The following is a 26,274-nucleotide window of genomic DNA, read 5'->3' on the forward strand; positions in this document are numbered from 1 at the left end:
CAAGTTATAATTGAGGTAAGTTTGGAGACACTACTACCTTATTTAAATCATTAAAAAAAATTAACTGTTTGTTGTATCTCTTTTCGGTGTTGTAGTTTGTAGACCGTCCCTAAGCTCTCGTCTTACTGCCGTCTCACCGTCGGCTGCTCGTAGAGACCAATGTTATTTCTCCAGGTTGGAGGACGGCTCGTTTAGATGAAAATGAGTTTGTAGCTCGTTGTTTACCTTACTACGGTAGGAAAGATGCGTCGTTTGTGATTTAATAACATTTCGCTGTAGAGTAATTGATCCCGGAAGTTCGAATCTGTGAATATCTTTCTAATTTTACTGAAGTTGAGCTCTGAGCAGCGCTTGCTCTGGCTGTCTTGAGCCTGCGCGTGTAGGGTGCGCGACTATACAGTCCCTCCAGAAAAACGCGATTATGCGATTGCATAATTCAATGCATAATCAGCCAAAGTCCGCATATTTTCAAATACACCGCACTTCCGCCACATAAATTGCCGATTTCCGCGCAAAATATGCGGGGCTTGCATGATTTCATAATCCCCGCATTTTCGTTGCAAAAAAGTCACATATATCTTAGCAGAAAGTTGAAAAATGTTGCGTTTACTTCACACAAGAGCAGCCATTTTCCCCTGTTGCCATGGGAACATTATGAAGTGACGTTATGAAGTGACGTGAACATCATCGAAAAGCTGCAAACCCCGCAATGAAGCCATGATGAAACCGCAGTTTTTGCAAGTTCCCGCAATTTCATCGCATAAAATTGCATAAATATCCCGCATATTCCATCACATTTTTTAAGAAAACCTGTCGCATAATCAAGGATTTTTGCCCGCAACAATTACAAAAAAACTCAGCATTTTTCTGGAAGGACTAACTATACGTTTGGTCAATGTTTCCTATTCTAGCCATCTTCATGCGCACTGCTCTTTCACCAGCCAGTCAGCCTAGCGAAAGCAGCGGTGGTGGGCTTTGTAAAACTAAATATTAATCACAGCAGAGGAAAACGCACCCCTGCTCAATTCAACACATTAAAGGGTTTTACTGCTACAGCCTTTTTTGCTACGACCAGTAGCTTGTGGTGGCTAGTGTTAGCTTATTTTTGCTGACAAATTTGACCACTGGAGTGTTTTTGTAGTCTGTGTTTATTCAAAGAAAACCAGTGGTGGAATGTAACTAAGTACATTAACTCAAGTACTGTACCTAAGTACAAGTTTGTAAACACTTTAAACACTTAGTTGATTGACAGAACTGTTTGGATCATTTCCTGTTTCTAGAGTGTGCGGATTTTTCCGCATTGAATACTTTTACTTTTAATACTTTAAGTACATTTTCCTGAGGATACTTTCATACTTTTAGTTAAGTAACTATTTAAATGCAGGACATTTACTTGTAACAGAGTATTTTCACAGTGCGGTATTAGTAAGTTTACTTAAAGTGCTCATATTATGCTTTTTGGGTTTTTCCCTTTCCTTTATTGTGTTATATATCTTTTTGTGCACGTTATAGGTTTACAAAGTGAAAAAGCCCAAAGTCCACCCCAAAGGGACTTACCATCTCCAACAGAAAACACTGTTCACCAACTGCTCCAAACAGCTCTATTGTAGTCCAGCCTTTACTTCCGTGACAAACGTGCGTCACTTTGTAACACACGTTATAATGCTCGCCTAGTTGCTAGCGTGGCACGTCCTCATACTCTGCTTCTGACTGGCTAGTAGTCCTTACCTAGGTGTTGCGCATGTGTGACTTCCAACAAAGATGGAACAGAAGTGAGATGCTCGGTAGGTAAAACGGAGAGCTAAACACACAGGGTGAAAAGAGGAGCTGCAGCAATGTGCAGTACAACAAAAATATGGTGTTTTTTGAAAATTAAACCATGTAAACCTATTTTGATATAACCTCTGAATACAACTATGAACCTGAAAATGAGCATAATATGAGCTCTTTAAGTAAAGGATCTAAATACTTCTTCCACCACTCAAGAAAAACTGCAATGTACAGACTTTTAGCTTTAGCTAAAGTCTGAACCAACAGCTGGGTCAAAGTACTGTAACCCAACCAGCTGTTCATCTGCATGCTGGGTCAAATAATCCTGTTGACCCAGCATGAACAACCCAGCAGTGTGTTTACAGTACCCCAAACAACCCAGAATTATGACCCAGCATAATCAACCCAGCAATGTGTTTACAGAAACAACACATAATTGTTTTTGTGTGTAGCAACATTAGTGCTAACTGTAGTGATACTGATGTAGTGAAATCCCTTTGAATGGCTCCTTTTAGCAGGGCTGTAGTACTCGAGTCCGGACTCGAGATGCTTTTCTGTTGTATCAGACTCGTCTTGGGCTCGTTGGTATTTGGACTCGGGACTTGTCTCGGACTCTGCCATTGGACTCGCCAAATATTGGTCTCGACTAGTGTTGTTTTCGCCAAAGAAAATTATGACAAAATATCGTCGTCAATGAACCTTTATCACGTGACGAAAACGAGACAAGACGCAACGTAAATGCTGGTCATGTGACGATGACTGTAATTAAATGTATAATGCAGTATTGTTGACGAATAAATGAGACTAAATGTGGTTTACAAAATAAAAACTATGCTAAAATGTCTCTTCATTTTCGTTGACCAAAACGAAACGGGATGAAATGTTATAATTTTATTTTGTCTCGTTTAGTCGCGTTATTATTATTATTATTTTGCAGTATTTCTGTTCCCTGTGTTTCACTTCAGGGGCTGGGCTGCATCAGCCCGCACTCGGGTCGCACTGCGCAGACGCAGGCAACGTTACTTCCTCAGCCCTGTCACGGCATTATTTCATTTAGAAGATGCAGCGGTGAGTTAGAGAGTGAGACAAGCGTAAACGACAACAAACAAAATTAAGTCTGACACAGAGAAAGCTGGGACCATGGCCGGGCATCCGGAGTTCGTCTTTGGGAGAAAAAGAATAAACGGCATTTGGAAAAACTTTCATTACATAGAAGTGGAAAAGAAAACGGAATGTGTTGTCGAAAAAGATGGGGAGAAATGCGGCCACAAAATCACAGGAAAAAACACCACGAACCTTAGGAGACATCTCAAGGCATTCCATAAAGAAATTGAGGTAAGTCAAGACATTAACGTAACGTTACTTTCTATTTTAGAAAGCTAATGCCAACTCATGAGGCTGTGGTTAATGTGTCTCATTTTAACGTTAGCTTTAGACGTTAGCCACTGGAGCTGAAAACGACTGTGTGTGAGACAAGACAACGTGAGACAAACGTGTGTGTGTGTGTGTGTGTGTGTGTGTGTGTGTGTGTGTGTGTGTTCTTAGTTCCTGACTGACTCCATGTGTACTAAGCATCCCTTGTTGGCCTACATTTTGGTGTTGTCTATACTACTAGGTAATTATACTATATTGACTGGATTAAATAGAATTGCATTACTAAAAAGAGACTAAAATACAATTTTCATTGACTAAAACTAGACTAAATGTCATCAATTTTCTTCGACTACTAAAAAGAGTATGGACGTGACTAAAACTAATAAAAACTAAAATGACAGCTTGACACAAAGACTAGACTAAAACTAAAACAGGCCGCCAAAAACAACACTAGCCTCGAACGAGTCCAGCACTTTATGCTTTTGTTGTAAAGTAACTGCCTCCTTCAAAACAAAACCATTGATGAAGCACGCTCATTCAGGAAAAATGTATTAGTTTAATTCAAAATCCATCTAGAACAGGCATCGAGATTGGGCGCCTGGTATACGCCTGGCTGCGTCATATATGCCTCAATCATCAGGCATCAATCATTTTCATTTTGGCCACAGACACAATGTCAGCGAGCACTTTGTACTATGGATTGTTCAGGACAAGTAATACGTTCAAGAAAGGGAACACTTTCATTTTATACAGTATTTTAAGTACATAATATAGCCTAATTTGATCTATAGTGTGTTACTCTGCACTTGCTTTTTGATTATTACAAATAATAAAGCAAAATTATCATCATAAAGTAGAAGATATACTGTCACTCACATCACATAAATTATGAACAGGTTAATGAGTGGTCTTGAAGAGGATTCTTTTTTTTTCTGTCTCGGTCTAGACTTGGACTTGACTAGTCCTGGTCTTGGACTTGTCTTGGACTCGACAAAGGTGGACTTGACTACAGCCCTGCATTTTAGTGTTCGGTATGTTCCGGCTCAGCCTGTGGAACCGTTTGAACGTGCTGTGCTCATAAATCCCTGACTTTTCAGGTGCTCCTCGGATGGGCGTTCTTCCGACTTCAGTTGATGTTCATGAGCTTTAGGCCTAAGTTGTGAATACAAATATATATTTTATCTTTATAAATGTAAACTTATGATGACTGGTAAATGCACTGAAGAGAAGTTTTGTGGGGCCGGCAGCAGCTGAGGTGCATGTACTATAACGGACTATGTCACGTAGAAAATAAAGCTATATTTGGCAAAAAAAGTACCCAACTTGCATTTACATGTATCAACTCAAAGGAACCGATTCTGTGAAATTAGTCGGTCCAGCCATCCCTAGCTTATTGTTTATCTGTGTCCAATATCACTCCCTATTTATCACATTTTTCCTCTTGTCTTTGTACATTTAGTGGAGTCCTACAGCTTCGAGATCAGACAAGTTTTTTTTTGTGATTGTTGTGGGCAAAAATCCTTGATTATGCGACAGGTTTTCTTAAAAAATGCGATGGAATATGCGGGTTATTTATGCAATTTCATGCGATGAAATTGCGGGAAAAACTGCGGTTTCATCATAGCTTCATCGCGGGGTTTGCAGCTTTTCAATAATGTTCACGTCGCGTAATTACGTCACTTCATAACGTCACTTCATAACGTCACTTCATAACGTCACTTCATAACGTTCCCATGGCAACAGGGGAAAATGGCTGCTCTTGTGTGAAGTAAACGCAACATTTTTCAACTTTCTGCTAAGATATATGTGACTTTCTTGCAACGAAAATGCAGGGATTATGAAATCATGCAAGCCCCGCATATTTTGCGCGGCAATTTATGTGGCGAAAGTGCGGCGTATTTGAAAAAATGCGGCCCCCGCATAAATATGCGTACTTTGGCTGATTATGCATTGAATTATGCTATCGCATAATCGCGTTTTTCTGGAGGGACTGGCTAATGCATTGGCTCACTTTAAAAGTGAAGAACAAACTGTGTCAATAAACAGTTATTACAACAAGTAACTAACTAAATATAAAAAGGAAGCTAATTGTAAATGGTCTGCTGAATGCTTTTCTGATATAAAAATGGATCTGTGAAATTAAATGAGCCTGCCTCTCAGAAAAGCAGCTAGACTGGGATATTTGTTCACTTGTCGACGTATGGACTTTGGCATTGAATGAGAAGAAGTATCAGAGGTAAGATGGACAGCCGTACAATATCTGATCCAATATTTGATCCAATATTTAGATTGTTCACCTTTGATATCATAATCAATAAAAGCCAACTTTAAAGTAATGAAAACTGAAAACAGTATATGAACAGAAGTGCACCGAGTTTGGGTTGAAGCAGCTTTTCTGTACTGATGTGGAGAAAAGGCGAGGACATTCACCCTCTGGAGATGCAGAGGACGTAAAAGACTCAAGGAAGGTATTATCTAATGTCCAATTACACTCCCACGCGCCCCCCCCACACACACCCCTGTTTTCTCTCTCTCTCTCTCTCTCTCTCTCTCTCTCTCTCTCTCTCTCTCTCTCTCTCTCTCTCTCTCTCTCTCTCTCTCTCTCTCTCTCTCTCTCTCCCTCTCCCTCCCCCTTCTCCTTCTCCTTAGTATGAAGAGGACACAAGTGATAAACCAGGAGCAGAGAGCTGGTGGTTTACATGGCCCTGGAGCCCATTATGCTCCCCACAATAGGCTGGAGGCCCGGACGTGCTGTGAATAGGTAATGGCGTGGAGATCCTGGGCCTGGCCTGCTGCTCAATGAGCCTGAGACAGTCGAGCAGGAGACAGGCATTAGAGATACCTCGTCAGCCCGGTCTGGAGCAGTCTGGCCATAGCCAGGGGGGAGGCAGGGGAGGATGGGAGAGCGGGAGTGAGTGAGAGGATAGGAAGGTGTCGTAAATGCCCCTTACATAAAGGTAGGGCAAGAATACTAACACAAAGGGAATATTCAAAAGGTAACTGTAAGGCAGGGATCTGGTTTATTGGCACAGAAATATGGGCCTATAATGTACAATATACATAGAACTCAACACTAGCTTGAGTAAAAAAAAAAAAAAGCACTATGCAGTCGAGAAGCAGCTTTTGTATTACACTGTATGACTGCTGCTCACTTGTTCCGACCCCATCTTCCCAAGTTAGCCATCCACTCAAGCAATCTGTACCTAATAACCGCGAGGTTTAGCCCATGATGAAGATCTGTCTTCATTGAGCTGGAAAAGCTGTAGCGTCGCCGAGCATTTTTCCTAACGGCGCAGTCCCTCATCTATGAAAGTGCCATAGAGGCCCTCAGACAATTAGGCAGGGAAAAGCTTTATGACCGTTAGACTCACTCAGCGAGCAGCGCTCACCGCCAGCACCGCCAGGAGCGCTGGCTCGTGCAGAAAGGTAATTACGGAGCCTCTCATAATGACACGGAGGAAGCTTGCGTCATAACACCCACAGCCTTTTATCATAGCGCCGTAATTAATTATCATCCTTTACTCTTTGATTCATTCCACTATTCATAACATATTCATACATTCAAGAGAAATTATCATTTCCTTCAGGAATTAATCAAAAGGAGGAAGAACTGGTCGTCTCTCGATGGATGATCAAAGACGGTGTTTGCTTCCTCGCTGCATGGCGGGCCAGTTCAGGGCAAGGCACCGTGGGCACTGAAACACTCGGCTACTCCATGACTCTGGCTGGCCAAAGCATCTCGCAAGATGCTTTACACCACTGGATTTAGGTTGAAATCACAGCTGCAGACGTCGCTGATAAATGAGAGCTATGTGTGACTTTTGTTGTATATTATCCCTGATTTCTCTTGTCATTCTCCAACATACTGTCTGACGAGATAGAGGATTAAAAAAAACGAATAGAACATACATTTGTGTTTGTCTTCTTTCTTCCTGAACACGAGACAGCAGCCATTTTGAGATCTCTTTACTAAGTTTCATGGACTTCAAAAAAAAAAAAAAAAAAAGTCTACTGTATAGTCACAGTACATCCCGTGCTCTCATAGAAAACAAGCAACAACAACAACATACATAAAAACATCGTCTTCCCCCACATTATCACTTCCCAACCTCAGGGGAAGAAATGGCACAGTTAGACTCATAAACAGGTGTCCACCGGCCCCCAGTGCGCAGCACTTTAATAGCTGTTTGATGTTTTTGATGTCTAGTCAGCTCGATCGTACCTTGCTGCTTGATAATGAGGGCCAATAATGATTCCTGAGCTTGAGGGGTTAATGGTATGTAACCGGGAGAGCTGCTAATTATACGTTACAAACTATTTATCAGACTCTCCATCTGCGCAAGCACCACAACTCTCATTGTGCACGCTAAATTACTCCACGGATTATCATTGTAAAGCAAGTTTCAGTAATTAGGGACCCGTACTGCTGTTTTCTTTTTCTAAGAGCACCAAACGACATCAAGAGGAGAGGAGAAAAATAGAATGACTGGTTAATTTGGGCCTGATATTCAGATTGGTGCGGGGCAGATGTGAGGAGGAATCTGCCTCTCCCAAAGAAAAGAAAAGGCTACCAGCATGCAAGAAATCCGTCACAGTTGTGTTTTTGTTCTCCCCCCCGCCCCGCAAAGGTTTATCCTGAAGGGAGTTTACACTCTTAAGTGAGAGGGAGGTGTAAATTGCATTGAGAAGCACGCATAGTCTTGGCGAGACTCGGTGAAGACTGCTGTCTGTTTGTTCAGATGGCAGCGAGCTCTTGTGTGAAAGTTGTGTGAACAGTGTGGTCCAACGGGCCTGTCTCTCCAGCGATCGCTTATTTGAGAAATAACTGTCATATCCCTCAGCCCCAAAGGTGTGCCTGAGACCATGGAGACATGTACCATCTCCTCTTCTTCTCCCCCGTAAATTTTTATTAAAATTACCTTCATTATAAGACAGTGTTCATTATAAAACCAAAAAACGCCGGTCTCCCAGGGCCCCGTGGATTAATAAGGACAGCGGTGTATTTTAAGCCGTAAACTCAGCTCCTCACTGTCCTTAATCTCCTTCCTACTTCACAAGGCCAAATTAACACCTCTCCTCAGCTCTGACGGGACCTCATTAGCAAACTTCCAGGGAAAGAAAGAGGCGAACAGAACGAAAAAAGAGGAGAAGAAGGAGGGAAGCGACCAATGACAGCCACCAGCTCTGGGATTAACCCTTTCTCCTCCTCCAGCTCCTCGGAAAAAAAAAGAAAAACTAGGTCGGCAACGTGTTTCTAATCAGTCGCCTGGTTAGCGATAATTAGAAGGCGAGATTGGACGGGAGTAGGGAGAGGAAGTGGGTGGGGAACATTGAAATGAAAAAGAAAAGAAAGAGAACCTGTCATGTCGCAAACACTTCAAAGGAGCCGACTTCTCCTTTAGAAGTGGCATGATGAGGGTCCAAATACCACAAGGCACTCCTCTGGGCCTCCGTAAACTGGGAGGGGCAGTGTGGAAGCAAGGACCCAGTTCTTTCGCACTTGTATGCATCCCCACACACACACACACACACACACACACACACACACTCACTATCGTTCACCACCTGTACAGTGCAGCTGCAGGGGAGCCTTCGCCTATCCCAAACCACACAGCCAAACAAGCCCATCCAGCTCCACCTTCTCTCCACGTTCCCCCCCTGCAGCAGCAGGCCCAGGTCCCACAGCTTATACCGAGGTCGCGCAGACTACCGCTGGGTAAAGTTCACAAGCCTCCGCAAGCTGTTTGACATTACCAATAAGGTCAAAGTGTATCAGAAAACACCAGAGGATTATATTATTATGGTGTGCCGAGTTGCTCGCTGCACCTCGAGATCAAATAAAATAAAAATAAATAAAAAAATTTCACCGCAAGCTGGCTTACTTATCAAAATGTGCAGAACATAAGCTCGTGGAAGTTACACAAGAGAGACCAAGACGTACCCAGAGAGGCCCGCAGCTAACAAGGAAAAAAAAACTCATCGCTCATTATCAGCCATCTATTTTATCTACTATGAAACATCTCTAGACTCCCAGTTGTCAGACATCAGTGGTGCTTAAATTAATCCTGTGGGCTCCTGTTTGCACAATAAAAGACATGGAAGGGTGCTTCTGATATTTGTGCGACTTTACAGTTAGAGCAATTGAATTAGCACACAAAATCAACCACAGAGCATTGCGGAGTGTGGTACTGAAGAATGTGATCTTCTCCTGCCAGGGAACGCGGCTGCTCGGGCATAGTCAATTATAAAGCATTAAAAAAAAAAAAAGAATACGCCAATAATCACTTCCAAGAGAAGTGAACAATCCATGCTGAGTGTTCTCATGTTTACCGATGATAGGGCTTTCAGGGTTAGCGCCTGAGCGGGAGTTTGGAGGGGAGAGCGAGACTGAAAACATATTTGTGGTATCATTTCCATAAGCCTTTGCTTTGCGGACCATAACGCAGCTCACAAATGTGATTTATGACCTTGGTTTAATGGCTGGAGCAGAGTCTTGGTAGGTATCAGATGACTTTTTCCAATATGGCGACGTCAGAAGGGGGCATGGTGAATGCACCATCACAACAGGAAATGAGGGCTGGTCTCAGCCAAGAAAATATGAGAAGCCCGATATCTGATCATCTAATGGCAGATAGATGCTACTTCACTTTGACAGAAAAGCCATCAGTCAATAAGCACCAGATGAGCGGCAGCACGAAAAGTATGCCATGGATCGCTCGCCCTATCTATCAAATCATTCATTCCAGAGGCACACTGATCCGCACTGGTCAATGTGCATATAATATCCAGCAGCAATGTCCCGCGTGTCCGTAAATTACAATGTGGAGCAGAAAGAGCTTCGATCATCAATAAAATTGCTACTAAGCGGTTTCCAGACTTTCTGTGTGTTATTCTGCAGAATCTGTTAAATGTTTCGTATATATGTCTGTGAAACGTGACTCACCTGGGCCTGGAAACTCTTGAGAACAGGTGCCACCATCTCCCGGACTTCCTGTGTACGGACCAAAAAAGTAAACTCAGTATCAGCATTTTCTATTTTGCAGATGCTCCACCTGTTTAGGAATCAGACTGGCCCCGGCGAGGCACAAACAGCTCCATCAGGAAGAAGACTGAAAAGATGTAACGTTAGTGGATTCTCTCCATAGCTCCTTTCACACTGCACGTGTGTGTGTGTGTGTGTGTGTGTGTGTGTGTGTGTGTGTGTGAGTGAGGTATGTTGCTATGGGCTGTGGGTATTAGTGGTTAAAACCTAAAGGGTTTGAGTGGGCATGTTTGAAAAGTGGGGCTTTCCAGTAGCTTGCGTTAGAGCTCAGAGATCCAGACTTGTGCGTGCTCCCACAGCCTCAGGTAAGGGGATTGTGCTGCCAGTGGTGACAGCCTGATCCTGTCTTAAACGCCTGTATTATACTGACAAGATTACAGCCCCACACTACATACTCGGGCTGAGATAGACAGGCGGCATAGCCACAGCAAATAGTCCGAGGGCTCATTTATAAATATATATTCTCTTTGACTTCGGCTTAGATGTCAATGGATGATCGTTTCAAAGAAGATGATAAAAAAAAAAAAAAAAAAAAAAGAAGGACAAAATCATATCAGTATCATTCATAGATTTAGCTTTTCGTGTATTCAGTTCAATCCACCTTAATTGCCATTTTGCCTCACAAAATTGTAATACATTGTAATACACCAATGTGGTTTTAAAATGGTAGTGTACATCAAGAAATAATGACGCACACAATAGTATTATTACTGTTAATGTATTAACAATAATACAGCTAGCATATTATTTGATCAAATGCAGTTCATCGGGTACATAAACATGTTAACTTGGGGAGACAGAAGCAAAGGTGTTCTTCTCAGTTAAGTTTAGTATACTTTAGTGATGATGAGTCCTGCTTAGGGAGATGGAGTGCAGGAGGATACTGCTCTAAGTAGCACCATTTGCATTTACTACTTAGTTGTTCTTCTCATATTAGTTCAATCTGCCATTTATGTTGTACAAGACATGTGTTTTGCATTGCTGATCAGGTGGAGGGGTGTGTAAAGTGGTAAAGGGAGTGGGGAACGTTGAAGAATAGGTTCATATTTTTTCAAGTCTGTCTAAAACAGTATTCACATGCCCACATGTACACGAGTTACAGTAGTTAACAGTATTTGTCCCTCCTGTTCACACCGGACACCCTTTCTAAAGTGGATGGCACCCGAATCCAGTGACCTTATCTGTGCTGATATGCATTTTTAAGTTCAGCTGGAGATAATATTCAGAGTTGGACAAGGTTTCTTTGCCAGGCTGCAGCAGAGGGAAAGTCACACATTTTGTACCAAAAAATTTAATTTTGGAAGATATCTACTTAATTTGGCCAACTCAGACAGCTCAAGCCTCTTATTAGTTTGGGCTGAACTTTAGAATGAATGTTTGGAAAGAACGAGGACTGTGGATTTTGTACCTTATCTCTTTCATTGGAATAAGAGAGGGATCTTTTCGCAGCCGACGTAGGCAAAAGGAACAACTAGAGCGATCAAGAACTCTTACTCTTACATACATGTACTGTACATATGGGCGGGGGAGCATTGTTTTAAGACAGACATAACAAATGCTAACACATCCTTTAAAATGTAAAAATACAAGCACAGTTTTCTTTTTCTGTGTTGTACTGTGTTTGTAATAGTCATGTTGGATGGCCGGTGTCTTCATTAACATTCATCAGATTGTGTTTAGTCAGAGTTTCCAGAGACACCCAGTCCTGTCACACCACAGATATTTGGAGAAAGTCAATATCAGCTGCCAATTCGGACGCTATGATAAGTTTTTTTTTTATATATAAACTGACGCTTTAGCTTTAAAATTGTAAGTAAGCAGCAAAGTTGCGCATATCTTGGGGGGTGCTAACCTTGACTTCTCAAGTGCCTCAAGTGTTGTGCACCGTTAATATAAAGTAATGCAGATTTTACAATAGAAAGAAATAATTCTCTGTACAAAAGGCATTTGCGGAGGCTCAAGTAGACAGCAGTGACACAGATAGTTGATACCTGCTGAAGTGAAGACGAGGAAGGGGGGGGGGGGGGCTTGGGGGGGCGGATGCTAGACTCACCTCAGGGACATTTCTCTTGAACTCCCTGCTCAGCTCTACCAGGTGCTTGTGGGAATGTTCGCTCTCCTCTTGTCGTCCAGCCAGCTCAGATGCCACAGAGTTTAGCTCCCTCTACAAACACACAAAAAAAAGGAGAGAGAAACGGTGAGAGGAGGAGAGTGGAGAGAGACGGCACTTTAGGGAGCCTGCCAACGCTCATCCAGTAAAGCTTAGAGTGTACATAAATAAAAATACACTGCTGAATATTAACAATGTAATCCTTCATGATCTCACAGCAGTAATACTTACAGCTAGCCCTGGCCCATAAATAATTAAGCCAAAATAAATCCAATGCCTACAGTAGCAGAAGGCCTTTTAGATAATCAGTATTTGAAATAATCAATACGCTTGCAACGGCTATAGAGCGCCAGTGAGGGAGTGGGGCGAGAGGGAGGGGATAGAGAGAGAGAGAGAGAGAGAGAGAGAGAGAGAGAGAGAGAGAGAGAGAGAGAGAGAGAGAGAGAGAAAGGGGAGGGAGGGAGGGTGAGTCACGTGTAGGGACCCAATAACCTGACATACACCCCTGCAAACAAATAGAGCTTCCTTCTGAAATGAAGGGCTGTTTTTTAAAGCCCGGCCAAGACCTGATTCAAACATACAAATGCCTCGCTTGCTGTCTTAATTACCACAGGTCAGATCTATTTTCAGCCGCTTTTCAATCTCTCTCCCATCGCCTGCACCAATCTTTATATTGACCTCGCACAGATTACCAATACATGGCAGCAGCCTCCATAGCTTTAACCAAATTACCCTTTTGCTACAACAACAGCCTTAATCGCTATTCCATTAATGTCTCCGCACATTGGTTCCTTACATGTCTGTGTCATACGAAATGAGAGCTCCACCCCGGCAACATGTCTGATCCACTATTCAAAGCTGTCCGGGTAGCAAGCCCTTCATCAGAACCTTGCATTCATGCTGGACTCAGCTGCACCACATGCCATCCACAAATCCAATAGTATCGATCAGTCATCCAATTCCCGGCTCTTTCAGCAAACAGGAGGGGGGGGAAAAAGAAAAGGAAAACAGATTCTAACTCTACTCTCCTGTATTGAGCAGCGCTGGAACGGACAATTGTACATTCACCTCCTCTTCATCTGGACTGTGATTCTCCTTAATTGATGAGGATCTTCTCTTGTAACTGCTGCGTTACAATGGAAAAGTGGAGTAGGGGATTCAATTACCACTGTGATTTTATATATGACGCCGGCAAATTAAATTGACTGCGTTTTAATTAATCTGCAGTCTTACTTAAAGGCAATTTAATAAATCATCACACAAGGAAAATTAAAAAAGAGAGAAAATGGAAGGTTGAAACTTCAACAGCGGCGGCCTCGTGGGATGGTGGCAGCCTGTCGGTCAGAGAAGTGGGCTGTTAATTGAAGGGCTGCTGGTTCAAGTTCCTGGATCGTGGCCCCAAGGCTGTGGAATGAATTGCCTCTGTATGTCAGATTGGCCCCCAGCCTTAACATTTTTAAAATCACGACTTAAAACTCACTTTTATTCATTGGCCTTTTTAACCTGCTTGAGAGTTGTATTCTGCATTTCTATTTTCCAGTTTGTTACTTGTTTTAAATGTTCGTTTTGTTACTCGTGCGTTTCTAGTCTGTCCTAAATCATGATCAATGTCCAGCACTTTGGTCAACCTGGTTGTTTTAAATGTGCTTTACAAATAAAGTTGGACTGGATTGACGAGTCAGAAAGTGGTTAAAGTAGGACTGAGTGGGGTGCCTGGGTAGCTCACCTGGTAGAGCGGACGCCCATATATAGAGGTTTACTCCTCAAAGCAGCGGCCGCGGGTTCGACTCCGACAAGTGGGCCCTTTTTTACATGTCATCCCCCCTCTCTCTCCCCTTTCAAGTCTAAGCTGTCCTATACAAATAAAGGCCTAAAATGCCCAAAAAAATCGTCTTTAAAGTAGGACTGAGTGTAGTCGGAGGTGAGATGCAATGCTCTAACCCTAAGTAATACATTTATACTGACAACAATGGATTAACACTGTAGTTTTAAGAAAACATTACTTAAAGGGACAGTTGACCTAAGTGCCACAAAAAGAATTAGCAATGTGTCTTCAGAAATCATGACCTGGTTATTTAAAGCTACATTGTGTAAGAATTTCTCCCATCTAGTGGTGAAATTGTATATGACAACCAACTGAATATTACTTTCTAGCCCTTCCCATTCCGAGCGCATTTCAACTCCTACGGTGGCCGAACGCCAAATTAGCTCTTAGTATCTCCATTTTTTACTGTTCTAGCCACTCCAATTGGTCTTGTTGCTTTGCCTGTCGCATTGTCGTTTCGCTTCCCTGGCGAGTAATCTCCCCCTGGCATTCGTCACAGTGCCACTGAGTTTAAAAGCGCGAAAGGCGGAGGTATATCCCTCTTTGGCTGATGTATTTTAAAGATGGAGGCGCTACATGGCTGCCGTCATTCGAGCGACTCGCCCGTATGTATTCTGAATGATTCTAAATGGCAGATTCTACGCTTACGAGAATACTTTGATTAGTTGGTGGAAATAATTACACATGAATGAGCACATATTTGTGAAAGAACAAAGGGGTTTTTGCTAAGAATCAACTCAGAAAAAAATGACACAATGTAGATTTAAGATAATCCACAGACCTGGTTGTGAGAAGTTTCATGCAGGAACTATTTTCTTTCTACCAAACTACAGCCACCAACCGTAACTTAGTGCAGAAGGAAGCGTACTGAAGGACGAGAGGCTCGCCGTCCGACATATCTAGCTTGTGGAGATGGGCATTTCAAATTAGCTTAGGCTATAAATGTGCTGTGCGGCATTGGTTTATGTTACATACTTGTGCTTATACAAATAAGCATTAAAACAGAATGTTAGTTAAATGAGTTTGCTGAGTTTGTTATGAGCTAGCTAGTCTCGCATTGCCAGACCTTCCTCCACAGCGCTGCGGAGGAAGGTCTGGTAAGGTCTACACAGCATTCTGGGAGGGGAGAAAATTGTGCTCTGGTTTATTGGCATTTCTTTAAACCAATCACAATCGTCTTGGGTGGTGCTAAGCGCCGAGCGGAGCCACGGTGCCGCTGCAAAATAGCCTCGTAAAGGAACATGTGTACGTTCAAAGGTTGTTTTAGTCGTACAACAGAAAACTCAGATTAGACAGATAGTCTAGCTAGCTGTCTGGATTCACCCTGCAGAGATCTGAGGAGCAGTTAACCATAGTCCTCACAAAATCCACCGGAGTTTAAAATTACGACCCAAAGAAAGCGCTAAAAGAGTGACATCCGGCGAAATTTCCGGCGGCACCGGAAGTGGAAGTGGAACGTTGTGTATATAGACTAATAGCTAGCTAACCTGAGCTAGCTAACCTGAGCTAGCTAACCTGAGCTAGCTAACGTTACAGTGCTCATCCATGAGTATGCTTCCTTCTGGTAGAAAGAAAATAGTTCCTACACGATACTGCCCACAACCAGGATTATGGATTATCTTGAGTAATCGGGTCATGATTTCTGCAAAGAGACATTGCTGTTGAGTTTTTCAATGTATATTTTATCGGCACTGTGCCTTCTAGTTCCATTATATTGGAGAGAAGGATCTCTATAGGTGATATCTCCAACACTGGGCAACTCACACCAAAACAATCTAAATTGATAAATAGCACTATAGGTAAGAGGGAAAATATGTATATTTAATTTTGGGGAGAACTGTCCCTTTAACAGGAATAAATAGTACATTTGATGGGGACTATTTTCAGCCATGGATGGATACATATTTGGTGTAATAGTGAGTAGGCTATTTACAGCACCAGGAGGATGTATGTGCAATTGATTCAAAATAAACTGCAGGGTCTGTGTTCATCGTATGTCACCCTGGATAGTTTGTCATTTTGGAAAATATGCTTATTCACTTTCTTGCATGATGTTTTGATGAGAAGATTGATACCACTCTCACTTTGCACGCTAAATATAAATCTACAGCCAGCAGACAATTATTTTATCTTAGCATAAAGACTAATAAATAAAAGACTAGAGCCAGGGGGGAACTTTGAGCTTGGCTCGCTCCAAAGTAAAAAAAATAAATAAAATAAAAATTGGCTAGCAAACACCTTAAAGCTCACTAATTAACACATTGCATCTTGTTTTTTAATCCGAACAAAAATTGAAGCAACAAGTTGTTATACAGAGAGTAACAGCAGTGACTTCCTGGTATCTCCACTGATTGGCTGGCAAACTCACTGTGACAACAAGACTCCAGAAGTGAGAAACAAGATAAATAGGCTATATGAGGCTTTGGCTACATGGGCAATACTTAGTAGGATCAATTCATTGCTGATTTTGGTCTTTTAATGGGATTTGTCAAGGTGTCAAAGTGACCTTGTTATAGTGGGAGCCCTAAATTTCTCCTGATGGTCAGGCTAGTGTCTTGCGTGGTAGCTCACTGCAATATGTGTATGTGTGTGTGAATGGATAAATGAGAGGCAAATTGTAAAGCACCATTTACCAATGCCAGTGTTTTTCTGGTGTGGATAGTCTTACCGAGCCTCAGAGACTACGTGTCTCTTGTCATGTTTGCTATTTGTAACAAAGACAGACAATACATTTTTGAACATCTGGTTACTACCACTGCTCCTGTCGTTGACAAAAAATGACAAGTTTTACACTTAGAAAGTACCCAAATGTTTAGGATACACTTGGTTAGTGGGAAATGTGTCATTCCTTGTAAATCATACTGTCACTGGGAAGGCCACGGCTGTACAGCATAAGGCGACAGGACTTTATAAATTCTTGTTAGTCCTTCCAGTCCATCTAGGATGAGCCTTCCTGGAGATTAGAGAGTGGGCTTTCAGAAGCTGGCCAACCTCCACTAGATTCAAATGGCCCCAGACCCAGCTAATCTTGCCAAGAGAAAATTCCTCTAGAAGTGACTTTGAGTGGATTTTATAAGTACTTAAGATATAACAGTGTGGTGATTCTAAGTCCTCCAGTGCTTTAGTGGTCCTGGTATAGAGCTGGGTTCACTTTTTATTGCAGCTCAGCTGATGAGAATGGTGAATACTCATGCTGTATGCAAGCCCAACAGTGCTACCATAATGGCACGGTTATTTTGAAAGCACCCCCCCACAGTTTCTGGACCATTACGAGGGCAGGGAGCCTGACCAACAGCCCATCAAATAAAACCGACTGTTTGTCTTTCTGGAAAGAAGTGAAGCAGAACATACTGTTTGCTCCTTTGGTTGCCTTGCCTAAATTGATGATGGGAGGACCTCCACAATGTAGTGTTTCACAATGCTATCTCGGGAGACAAAAGATACTAAAGAAGATTTTTCTTCTGCTTCCTAATCAGATGTGATCAATTTCAACCTACAACCAGGGCACCTTTTGAGATCCCCGATAAAATTCACTTATCTCCCTCCATTATGTTGAGCTTCATGCTTCGTGAAATCATTTGCATGAACATGTACATGTGTCTGATGTCTTGAACACTTAAAAAAGGAGAAAAGGTGAGTTTAATTCGCTGTGCAAAGAGGAGTTTCTCTGTAATCATTTGACAGGTTTTCAAAAGGACGACTGGGACCGAATTTTCAGTCTATGGCAGTCGGGTCAATACAGAGCTCCTGTCATTAAGCCTCTGCCAGTCAAACATCCAGCCATAATTGATGAGTTTCCCCTGGGGAGGGCGGAGCTGTCATTGGGGCTGGAGGGACAGGAAAGAGGGTTTTTGAGCATGGAACTGGTCCTGGTGTTCTCAAGTCAATCTGCGAGGAGAAAGCAATTGGTGACTTCTGACTCAAAACCAAAGACCAAGAAACAAGAAGCTTATTGGCTTTAACAGGATAGATCTGCAGCCTATTGGCAGTCAGTAAATGGACTTGAAGCTCAATGAACTGCTGAACACCAGAAAAAAAAGCAGTGAAACAAAGAGTCACATGTCGCCCCTCTGACACTGACCAAAGATGGACTCTATCGGCATCTGGAGTGGAGCCCTCACATGATCTGACAGGCAACTATTTATACTGCATTAAGAGGTCTCGGCTTTATGCAATTGTGTTGCAGCAAAGACTGCAGGGAGTGGTCCCTTTAGACTGTATTGGGTGAGGGATAAACCGGGCAAGAGAAATGGAGGCCAGCGGTGGCAACAAATCTGTAAAAAGACAAAGCACTGAGGATCATGGCATAAGCTGGTTGTCAAGTATGTTATGTTTCATTTAAATGATGGAAAGGGCATTGTAGGCAACAATAGCAAACGGAGTGTAACAAGTCTAATAAGCAAATCCAGCAAAGACAAATGCTTTTGACAAAAATGGGAGCAGAGAGAGATGTACAGCAACAATCTGTCCAAGTGCGAATGTTTTAGGTAAAATGCGCAGCTCACTAATGTATTGTGTTGGAGTAGATTTGACATTGATTCATTAAACCTAGCTCGTCTTGATTACATCTGTAGTGGTAAGCTATTTTCTGGCCTTTCACAAAGACAGCCCATGGTGGAAAATGTTGACAACTGGGGAAAAAAAAAAAACTACCAAGGTAACTGCAATGAGGTAGACTGAGTCAAAATCACTATTGTGTGCACTGGGCTTGGGCGGCACAAATTAAAGAGGAAAAAAATAGGCAGGAGGAGGAGAGAGGGGAAAATGCAGATGGGGTATTATTTTTCTTTTTGTATCCCATCTAATTGCAATCATAGGCAGATGTCTGAAAGTGTGACAGCATCAGCAGAATTGCTGCTGAGAGCACAGAATCTTTGTCTAAAAATAATCAGACATTCTGTGTGCTGCTGTTTGTTATAATGGTAATCGATGCTGGAGGCTTTGAATTCCATCAATTTATAGATCCACTCTGTTCTGCCTGGTGACTGTAGTGCCTCACAACCCCCATACGCACACCGACGCAAACACACACACACCGACGCACACACACACACACACACACACACACACACACACACACACACACACACACACACGCACGCACGCAAGGCCTCGCACAAAAGAGAGCGGGTGGGCACACATGCGTGCACAGAAACACATGTGCGCTGACATCCGCACACAGAGGCTGCAGCAAGGCAGAGCAGGGACCAGTGTGTGATTAAGATAAGTGTAGTTTCCTTTCATACATTCCTTGTCGCCTCCTATTCTCTGTGAGGCACAGGATTGTCCATAGCTGCCTCAGATTAGCCCCGCATCTCAGACGCCACATTTGAGAGGGGGGACTGATCAATAAATCAAATCACCACAATCAATGGCCCCAATCACTGCAGTCTAGTCTGGCCTCAACATTATTACTGGCAACCCCCCCCCCCAACTCCAGCCACTGAGGGAGGAGGGAGCGGTTCTGTGGGGGGATGGAGCAGTGCGGGAAAGAGCGCACATTAGCGCATGTCCATGTGAAAGATCCAAAATTAACTCTTATCTGGCCTCCTTGGTCTGAATATCAGTTAAGGGCAGAACAGGCAGACAGCAGCGTGTGCGTGTGCGTGTGCGTGTGTGTGTGTGTGTGTGTGTGTGTGTGTGTGTGCGTGTGTCAGACAGAGGGAGCTAGGCAGGAGGAGGAGGAGCCTCTAACCTCCATGAGCCGGCACTAGGAACGTGAGCTGAGCGAGCACACGGCCTCTGACAGGGAAGCGCTGGGGGGTGGGGGGGCCTGCTATCACCTGGCGTCTCCCTCCATCTGTTTACCACCGAATGCTGCTCCTTCACTTTCACTCCCAATCGGCTTGGCTAGGGCTGCTCCAATTCACACCACCGTCCGTCACACTGTTGTTAGACCACATCACACCTGGGTCAAATGCTATTTGCATATAATACTGAGAGGTTGTTTTAAACTGCTGCGAGCGCCAGATGGGTGGAGTTAACCCTATTACCCTATTAACCCTATCCAGAAAAGGTCAGTTGCCAGGTATGTTGTCAATCGCAAAAAGAACTACAATAATGACACACACACACACACACACACACACACACACACACACACACACAGGGTTATGAATGTTTAACTGTTAGGGTAGACGTTGCACTACTCTTTGTATGGCACTGGGGGTAAAAAGGACCCGAAGGCAGTGGTTCCCTACCTCTTTGACTCTTGACCCCACGAGGTACACTTCAACATTTCAGGAAATATGCTTATCGCTTTTCTTGCCAAGAGTTAGGAGATGATTAGCTTAGTTTAGCATAAAGACTGAGACACAGGTTAGCCGTTTTCCCCGGTTTCCCGTCTTTCTGCTAAGCCAATGCTTTATGCTAAGCTAACTGTCTGTCTAATTTGTGGCAGTTGATTCATATTTAACAGATATGAGTGGCATTCATTTTCTTCATTTAACTCGCGACAAGACAGCGAATGAGCTGCTTTTCTATCCTGATAATTGTCTTGTGACCCCTCCGCTTTATCTTGCGACCGCTTTTGGGCGGGTCCCGAACCCCCGAGGTTGGGAATCCCTGCCCTACGGGTTACTTGCACATTCTGCAACTGTCCACTCTGCAGCAGCAAATACTAGCTGAGCAGTGCAGCAACATGTAGGCAGTGTATAGATTGCGAGGACTTACCAACGAAGAAAATCACATTGAATTTTGACACCTCTCTAAACTCTGGACTGGTAAGTCTGATAAATCATCCAAAATAATTAATCCCCAGTCAGTCAGGCTGTCTTCAAACAGCATGCTAAATCTTACAAAAGGAAGGAGAAGCATGTGAGCGTTACAACCATCAGCAAAAGGTGTGACTGGTGTTGTCAGCCATTATTCGTCATACCCTGCTTCATTTCGAGAGTTTTTGGCGCCTGACGCACCAGAGCACAGCCTACTTGTCAACACTTCTCTCTCTTTAATTCCAACATGCACACTTGGACACACATTGCACACGCACATTTCTTATTCCTCACTCATATACTGGTAACACATCTTAGTATGATCAGGGAGGCTGTAATTCCATTTATCGTCAAGTCTTTTTCAAAATAGTATCAAGAGGTAGCATGGAAACATCTTATTACAGCCCTTTCAAAAGACCCTGTATCCACTCGGGATCCAATGAATAACTTTAAATGTCGTCCAATTAGAAACTTCAAATTACAATCTATGACTGAATGATCCAAACGAAGGCCAATTACAACACCTTATTTATCATCATTAAGGCCGACCATTGTTCTGCTCCTTTCAAACTCTGTGGTTACAATCAGGGTGTCTATTGTCATTGTGTGGTACATGCAGGGTGACTAATTACACAGTCCTATGATTCATTAGCAGACTAGTGGGTTGAAACCTGAGAGAAGACATGATAACCTCAGTCGGCCAAATGATCAACTCAAATGTGAATATGGAAGAGCGACAGGGAGGTTTCACAATGGCCAAGAACACTCACGCAAATCTCCCAAACTGAAGTTCTTTTGAGGGGGACGCATAACAAATTAGATGACGATGGTACGAACTTGAGCAACAAAATTGGGGACATGGTTTCTTTTAAAGTGGGAAGAGGAGTGCACTGTGGGGGACTTCTGTGAAGCTTCACCATTGAGGTCAGTTAGCGGGAGAGGAGAAAGGCTCCAAAGATGCAGCCATCACCGCAATGGCCCACTTTCACCTGCAACGACGAGCTGGAGCGATGCAACACAGCTAACCTGCGATTGTTTATTCTCTCTTAAGAAATGTCAATCTGTTCGCTCTCAGGTGTGCTACTCTTCCTCTTGTTTTTGTTGTTTTCTCCCCCCCCCCACCCTCTCCGTTTTCCCTTGTCGATTGCAGCGAGATCAAAGCGACGCCGCTGGAAGAATCTGAATATTTCAGGTGTGGAGAGAGGGCTGCGTTTCACACCACCTGTGTAGCGCTGAGAGACAGGTCCCTCCTCTCGCTCAGACTCAGTTAGTGGGGCCCCTGGGGCCTGGCGACATAAACCGGGGCCACCTGTCTGAGAGAGAGAGGGAACACTCCTTTACCCTCCTTCTCTCCATCACGCTTTCATTTTACAGCATTTGAACCAAAAATAAATGAATCTAAATAGAGCGGTGAGAGTGGGAATAAAACCAGCGCTGACAACAAGCAGCTGAGAGCTTTGAGCGCCGTCACAAAGGCTCCAAGATCTGGCAGACGAGTTCCGTTGCCGCAGAATGGGAGCAGCCACTTGAAAGGGCAGTTTATACATGAAATCATTTTATAATTTGCCCTGTTCTGCAGCAGAAGGTAGCTCTCAAAAATAAATGATGAGCCTGGTCAAGAGAATCGCCAGGATTGTTCTCTGCCATAACATAGCGCATAGTGTGGCGCAGGTCTGCGAGATGATTCGCATCACATCATCAGGGCCGCCATATCTGACCCAAAGCAAATAAAAAAGTATCCCTGATGTCCACACCAGTCTCAACAGTTTGATGTAGCTGCTCTCCTTGGAGGGCTGTGTGCCTTGACATGTGTGCATGTGTAAGCACTTGTGCGAGCGAGTGTGTACGTGCATGTGTGTGGACGTGTGTTCAGGGGGGCGTGGAGCAGGTTCCACACTACCAGTTCCCAGCCATGTCTCTCAAAAGGGCCGTAAAGTCTTTACAGCAAATTCCTTACATTCATCTGTGTCAGAGCACTCGGCACACATTAGGCGTTTACACGGGAGGAAACACAATCTATTTGATGCTACACTGCCCACACGTCCAGAGCCCTCCTCCCCACACTGGAGATTCACAGTGTTTAACTTCCATTTCATATTCTGAACAGGCAGGCAGACAGGCAGGCGGGTGCAAGGAATGGACTCCATCTTGCTGTAAATCAGCGTTTAAACACCCGGCTAAATGTAATCTGGAAAGAGTCAACAAGAGGCCCTCGCATTACGCTGCTCAAGATATTTGTTTTTATTTATTCTGGAATGTGCAATTGATTTTTGTTGTTCCCCCTAATGATGTATGCAAACGGTGAACCGAAAAAAAGTCACACTTCATTTTTTTCCGACTGCAGCTGCTCCCCATCTTTTAACATCAGTGGTGCTTATGAGAACAAGTGGAGGTTAATCTAGGGAGCGGGTCATAGCCAGCCGGCTCTTTGTAAATGTCAGCTGGGAGATCCAGGCCTTTCTTATTACCCCACTAAACCAACAAGCCGGTCGGCTCCAAGATGGATGTGTGACATGGAGGTGTCTCCCCACACACACTTCTCACCCCCGTCATAGACCAACCCCTGCACAGAAAACCTTATTAATCAATCGATTTATCGCCATAAATCAGGCCAGGCTTTGATTGTATCAGCAAGTCATGCAATCAATCAATTAGTCAGGACCGAGCGGCCCAATTTGCCTAAAGAAAGATGAATGCTCCCCCACATCATCCATTTGGCTGTCCGTTTACCCATCAAACACAGCTGCTGTTGACTCCCAAGCCCAACATGCATCCTTTTATCGATTTCTGCAGATTAAACTTGCAAAGGAATCAAAGGACACTTAACTGACTGGGAATAATTCTGCCTTTTTCGTTTGTAGTGAAGTATTTTTCTGCACTCTCCTTTGATAGTGTTGCCTCATATCATTATCAACAACAAAGTGTAAACATTAAAATCCAGAATACAGAGCTCCTGTGAGTGATCCAGCACAGTGAAGTAACAGCTACAGAGGATAATGCTTAAAAGTAACTGGACCCACTCTGAGAAAAATGGGGCACAATGGGACAAATCATGGATTATTATGAGCCAGCCCTACCCAGGTTTATGTGGCAAGGCAAAGGGGAGCGAGGGGGACTGAGCAAGGAAACAGCTGGATGAACAAACTGTGGAAAACATATGTATAATGACATATTTGTTTCATATTTTATCCCAACTGTGAATTCCAATCCACATTGTGACACCAGCTGCCTCGGTCCAATGCTTCCCATCTGCAACTCGGTGTCAGGATGTCTCCAAGGACGGGCTGGGGAAACTTTGGGGACGACAAAAACCGACAGGAGCAAGTAGAGCACGACAGAGTGGGCTGCTGGAGCCTCGGCGTGCTTCTCCCCCAGCGGCGGGTTGCAATGTGGCAGACCGCGGAGCTGCCGTGGAGAGGAAAGAACACTGGGGACTCCCCGGGGAGAACGTCTGTGGTGGGATTAGAGCCCCACCAGACCCAGCTCTGCTTCACATCCTCAGACCCCACTGTGTTACAGCCAGGAGGGCCACCGAGCTATATGTTGGGGGTTTTACAGTTCTGCCCAATCTCCCCAAGCCTCACCATGTAATTAGAGATAAAGACAGAGGGCTCAGCTACTCAACCTCAATTCTACTGGCTTCACACAAGGCTGCCCACCCATAGCCCCCCCCAGGGGAAGCCCTCAACACTGCCACTACACCAGCACCTGTGTACACCATCTAGCTACAAACCCTCCATCATCTCCCAACCAACTGTTCCACAGACTAAACATGTAACATACTACAAGGTACGGTACATGATCGTGATTGATTGGCGTTTGAATGTGGAGTGTTCCTAAGTCGCTACACCGTGATTTGCAAAGGGCCGTATGCTTTTTTTTGACAGCGTATTCCATATACGGTGTGCGTCAAGGAAGCTTCATATTGTAAAAAAAAAAAAAAAAAAAAAAAAACACACAGGTAAACAATAACCACGGAAAATAAGTAATTTTTCTTCATATCTTTAAAACTTCATCTAGGCAAGGCGGAAAAATCTAGAGGATAACGCAGAGGAGGAACTCTCGACTATATCCAAGAAACACAAAATTATACTATGGAGGGATCCATTATTCATCTCAGATACATTTTTCATTTAGGAGTGGGCTGGATATGAGCAATGATGAATGCATTGCCCAGGATGCAATTTGTATGTAAAATAACACAAGATTACAGAATATGTTTTAAGTGCAAATGCAGTTTGTTGCCATCTAAGTAGAAAATGCATTCCAACAAAAAGGAATAAGACCTGAGCCCTGTGATGTTGCCTCATAAAAATCACTTAGCCCATAGCTAGGCCCCTCGCCAGTCCTTATAAAAAGGGTCACAATGAGAGGCTCAAGTGATGAATGAGCCAACTGGAGTAGAATTTCATTCACACAATATATACTACCTCTTGGCAGGCCATTTGAAAATGTGGGATAAGTAAACCGAATAACTAAGGCTAATTCAACTTACATCCAGCTCGGCAGCGCATTTCCTTGAAATCCACACAGTCGTGCAGCGAACGCACAGAGAGCACGGTTAGATACATGTCTACACCCAAGTGCACACAAACATGCTACATTGTTCCGCTGCGTGCCAGGCATCCACATGTTCCTCTCAGGACTCGCTCTCTCCTCATCAGCTTCACTCGGTGCACACCGTTTCAATTCAGCGCCTTTCAAAGACATACAAAGAGCCTTCCCCTCCATTCACAATACAAAGATAGAACACAGCCTCCTAACACAAGACATGCCCACCACAGAGCATGTAATACAACTCATTACTGGGCATGCAGGGTGCGGAGGGCTGTGATGGGAGAGACAAGCACATCGGGGAGCGAACAACCAACATCTCCATCTTTCCTCACAACTAACAGAGCTCCAAAACCAGCCTTAATAACTAAAGCAGGCCGATTGATTTTTTTTTTTTGGAGGTTCTCTGAAGTAAGTCTTATAACAGTGGTGGAACTGAGGGGGAAACCAGAAATACGGTTAACACGTTAGGTGAAGGTGCCACAGGAGGAGCCTGCAGGCCCATAGACATCACTAGTTCCACGATGGATAGTACTCAGAGTAGGGCTGTGCAATTAATCAAAATTTTTAAAATCGCGATTACGTATTTGGCTCATAATGATCACAAAAACAGAATAATCTAGAAAAACGATTATTTTTGCACATTACGTTTTGCAAGTAAAAAAAAAAAAAAAATTAAAATGGGAAAAGTATGACATTTTACAGTTAACTTTTTAAAGTTCAATAATTGCAACGTCTTTCCAAAAGGCAATGAGTAATCGTGTGAAATACTCGTGATTTCAATACTGACCAAAATAATTGCGATTGGGATTTTTTCCATAATCGAGCAGGCAAATACAGGTCTAAATTGCAACTTTCCCTCCTGCCTCTCCAAAACTGTGGTTGA

At 43.5% G+C, this 26,274-nt stretch overlaps 1 protein-coding gene across 2 annotated transcripts in view; it reads right to left on the bottom strand.

The window, feature by feature from the left end:
• The window catches only part of cux2b (cut-like homeobox 2b), a 104,138-nt gene that overhangs the window by 55,467 nt on the left and 22,397 nt on the right, over positions 1 to 26,274 (bottom strand). For both annotated transcript variants that reach the window (XM_031302204.2, XM_035998793.1), the window contains exons 2-3: positions 12,240 to 12,350; positions 10,088 to 10,135 (exon numbers count right to left, since the gene is read on the bottom strand). In XM_031302204.2, the coding sequence (XP_031158064.1) occupies positions 10,088 to 10,135; positions 12,240 to 12,350 (159 nt within the window). The remainder of the gene's footprint in view (positions 1 to 10,087; positions 10,136 to 12,239; positions 12,351 to 26,274) is intronic.

The sequence above is a fragment of the Sander lucioperca genome, chromosome 2 (assembly GCF_008315115.2).
Source record: "Sander lucioperca isolate FBNREF2018 chromosome 2, SLUC_FBN_1.2, whole genome shotgun sequence".
NCBI lineage: Eukaryota > Metazoa > Chordata > Actinopteri > Perciformes > Percidae > Sander > Sander lucioperca.